Source organism: Lucilia cuprina, chromosome 5 (assembly GCF_022045245.1).
Source record: "Lucilia cuprina isolate Lc7/37 chromosome 5, ASM2204524v1, whole genome shotgun sequence".
Taxonomy (NCBI): domain Eukaryota; kingdom Metazoa; phylum Arthropoda; class Insecta; order Diptera; family Calliphoridae; genus Lucilia; species Lucilia cuprina.
The window spans coordinates 29,755,103-29,758,722 of NC_060953.1; the positions used below are offsets into that span (position 1 = coordinate 29,755,103).

Sequence of the window (3,620 nt, forward strand, 5' to 3'; positions counted from 1 at the left end):
TGTAATATTTCTGTATATAAGAGCAATACTTGTACCAAATTTTATATCGATATCTTAATTTAGTAATGAGTTATGCGCATTTAAGTGATGTTCGGGAGGGGACCTTGTATGGGAGCTATGACCAAATATGGACCGATCCAAAAAATCTTTCACTGTAATATTTCTGTATATAAAAGCAATACTTGTACCAAATTTTATATCGATATCATGATTTACGAATGAGTTATGCGCGTTTAAGTGATTTTCGGGAGGGGACCTTGTATGGGAGCTATGACCAAATATGGACCGATCCAAAAAATCGTTCACTGTAATATTTCAGTATATAAAAGCAATATTTGTACCAAATTTTATATCGATATCATGATTTACTAATGAGTTATGCGCATTTAAGTGATGTTCGGGAGGGGACCTTGTATGGGAGCTATGACCAAATATGGACCGATCCAAAAAATCTTTCATTGTAATATTTCTGTATATAAGAGCAATACTTGTACCAAATTTTATAATGATATCTTAATTTAGTAATGAGATATGCGGGTTTAACTGATTTTCGGGAGGGGACCTTGTATGGGAGCTATGACCAATTATAGACCGATCCAAAAAAGCTTTCATTGTAATATTTCTGTATATAGGAGCAATACTTATACCAAATTTTATATCGATATCTTAATTTAGTAATGAGTTGTGCGCGTTTAAGTGATTTTCGGGAGGGGACCTTGTATGAGAGCTATGACCAATTATGGACCCACAAAAAAAGATTTCCTCTGAATAAATTCTATTGTCATAAAATTTCAATTTCTAAAATTTTGTGAAGATATCGACATTACGACCGAAGTTATTAACAAAAAAACCAAATTTCCGGGAATTTGTACTTTTGTATGGGAGGTATATGAAATTGTGGACCGATTCTGGCGATTTTACTCAGAGATTAAGCTCTTGTGTGGAAACGAATATATGCCGATTTTTATGGAATTATCTTGCATAGTTTTCGAGAAAATTACATCAGAATTTGTAAAAAATGCCTATTTTTTCGAGGTTGTTTCAAATTTTGATTCATAACTTTTCCCGATGTGAACCGATTTTGCCCATTTTCAATACCAAACAACTTAGGAAAACTAAGAACATTTTGGGTGAATTTGGTTAAATTCTATTGCTTCGTTTAATCGTGAGCGTGTTTTACACAGACAGACGGACATAGCTAGATCGACTCAGAATTTGATAAGGACCCAGAATATATATACTTTGTTGGGTCTCAGATGAATATTTCTTGGTGTTACACACGGAATGACAAAGTTATATATACTCTCTATCACCACTGATGGTGGTGGAGGGTATAAGAATAGTCAGCTCTTCAAGTGATGCTACTTTATTAATTTACTTTGCTCCATACGTAAATCTCATAGTCCAAAGGCACCATAAGCGGCTCACAGCCAATTTTAGGACGTCGTCGATATTTTTAGTTAAACGACGTAATTAATGTTTGTCGACACTGGTCTCTGAACTTGACATGTGCGAATTTCACATTTTTTATTGAAATTTAAGTAACTCAAACTTTGATAATAATTTGGAAAATGGCTGAATTTGTAGAAATTGAATGTAGTTTTTTAACAGCCAGAAGAAAAGTCCAAAGAGTTGGTAATGCGTATTTAAATGCAAAAAAGAAATTTCATTCTGAGCACATTGAGCGCAGTGAATCTGAAGAAAAACTATTTGCGGATGAGTTCGTGGTAGATATAAATTATTTAAAATCGTTGGATCCGAAGGAATGGAAAGATCAAGATCATTATGCTGTTTTGGGCTTGGGAAAATTAAGGTAAATTTGTTTTATATATATTAAAGTATCTTAAGGATAACTTAATGCAAATTTTAGGTTCGAAGCTACGGACGATGATATTCGGCGTGCCTACCGAAAAATGGTATTGCAGCACCATCCCGACAAGCGTAAAGCAAAAGGGGAAGATGTTAAAACGGATGAGGATTATTTTACATGTATAACTAAAGCATATGAAACTTTAGGTAAATAAGAAGATTTAAAGAGTATACTGTTGAATGGAGAAAATTTAACTTTTTACAGGTACACCAAAAACCAGACGCTCATTTGACTCCGTTGATCCAGAATTCGATGACTCCTTCCCAACTCAGGCCGATATAGATAATAATTTTTACAAATCTTTCCAAAAATATTTTAACCTAAATTCTAGATGGAGCGAGAAAAAGGGAGTGCCATCTTTTGGTGATGAAAATTCTGTACGAGAGGATGTTGAACGATTCTATAGTTTTTGGTATGATTTCAAGTCTTGGAGAGAGTTTAGTTATTTAGATGAAGAAGACAAAGAAAAGGGACAGGATCGTGATGAAAGAAGGTGGATTGAAAAAGAGAACAAAGCAGCACGTATAAAGAGAAAAAAGGAAGAAATGATGCGTATCCGAGCTCTTGTCGACTTGGCTTACAATAATGATAAACGTATACAAAAATTTAAGAATGAAGAAAAGGAGCGTAAGTTGGCAGCTAAAAGGGCAAAGATGGATGCTGTACAAGCACAAAAGGCAGAGCATGAAAGGGCAATTCGTGAGGCTCAATTGGCAAAAGAACGTGCTGAAAAGGCAGAACAAAAACGCATAGAACAAATACGCATAGAAAAGGAACAAATGAAAAAGGCCTTGAAGAAGGAACGCAAACTTTTACGTGATAAAGCTAAAGAAAGTAAGTACTTTGGTAATAACGATAAGGATGTTCTTAAGAATATGGAAGGAGTCGAAAAAATTTGTGAGACTTTTAACATATCAGAGCTACAAGAGTTGAACAAAAAAATGGTGGAAAAAAGTGCAAGAGATAGTTTTTTTGCTGCTCTTAAACAGGCTGATTTAAAAATTAAAGCTGACTTGGACGAAATTAATCAATTACAAAACAAAAATAGAACTGGACCTGTGAAAACAGAAAATATCGTTAAAGAAGTTAAAAAGGCCGAGCTGTGGAGCAATGAAAATGTTCAATTGTTGATCAAAGCAGTAAATTTGTTCCCTGCTGGTACATCTCAGCGATGGGATGTAATTGCTTCATTTATAAATCAACACTCGTCTGGTAACAGCAATGTATCAGCTCGAGACGTACTTAATAAGGCTAAAGCTTTACAAAATAGCGATTTTTCAAAAAGTTCTCTCAAAACACAAGCTAATGCAAGCGCGTACGAAAGTTTTGAAAAATCGAAAAAAGATGTCGTTGTATCTTCTGATATAACCGTCAACTCTGAAGTTGCCAATACCGATAGCAGCAGTGACACCAAAGAAAATCAAACTAACGGCAACAACATTAGCAATTGTTCGAAAAGTACAACTCCCGGAAATGCAAATTCAATGAAATCATCGAAATCTTCCTCTGCTGCAACTGCAAAAACTTGGACGAAGGAGGAACAGGCTTTATTGGAACAAGCTATCAAGACTTATCCAATATCCACTCCGGATCGTTGGGATCGTATTGCTGAATGTATACCTAATAGAACAAAAAAAGATTGTCTGCGTAGGGTCAAGGAGCTTGTCGAGTTGGTTAATTCCAAAAAAGAAGCCCAACAAGCAGTGAAATGATTTAATTCAATAAATATTCTATTTAAATAAACAGTTTT

The 3,620-nt window shown here is 34.7% G+C and overlaps 1 protein-coding gene across 1 annotated transcript; it reads left to right on the top strand.

Moving 5' to 3' along the window:
- The first annotated feature begins 1,473 nt into the window (after positions 1-1,473).
- LOC111686675 (dnaJ homolog subfamily C member 2) lies at positions 1,474-3,620 on the top strand. Its single transcript, XM_023449040.2, has 3 exons — positions 1,474-1,813; positions 1,871-2,016; positions 2,075-3,620. Exons 1-3 carry the CDS (start codon positions 1,572-1,574, stop codon positions 3,580-3,582), a joined length of 1,896 nt encoding a protein of 631 aa, XP_023304808.2. The 5' UTR covers positions 1,474-1,571; the 3' UTR covers positions 3,583-3,620.

What these genes read in the sequence shown, in the direction of transcription:
- LOC111686675 (XM_023449040.2), top strand. Translation starts at nt 1,572, where the DNA reads ATGGCTGAATTTGTAGAAATTGAATGTAGTTTTTTAACAGCCAGAAGA. An exon ending in TTGGGCTTGGGAAAATTAAG is followed by an intron (nt 1,814 to 1,870) that starts GTAAATTTGTTT and finishes TGCAAATTTTAG; the next exon opens with GTTCGAAGCTACGGACGATG. An exon ending in TAAAGCATATGAAACTTTAG is followed by an intron (nt 2,017 to 2,074) that starts GTAAATAAGAAG and finishes AACTTTTTACAG; the next exon opens with GTACACCAAAAACCAGACGC.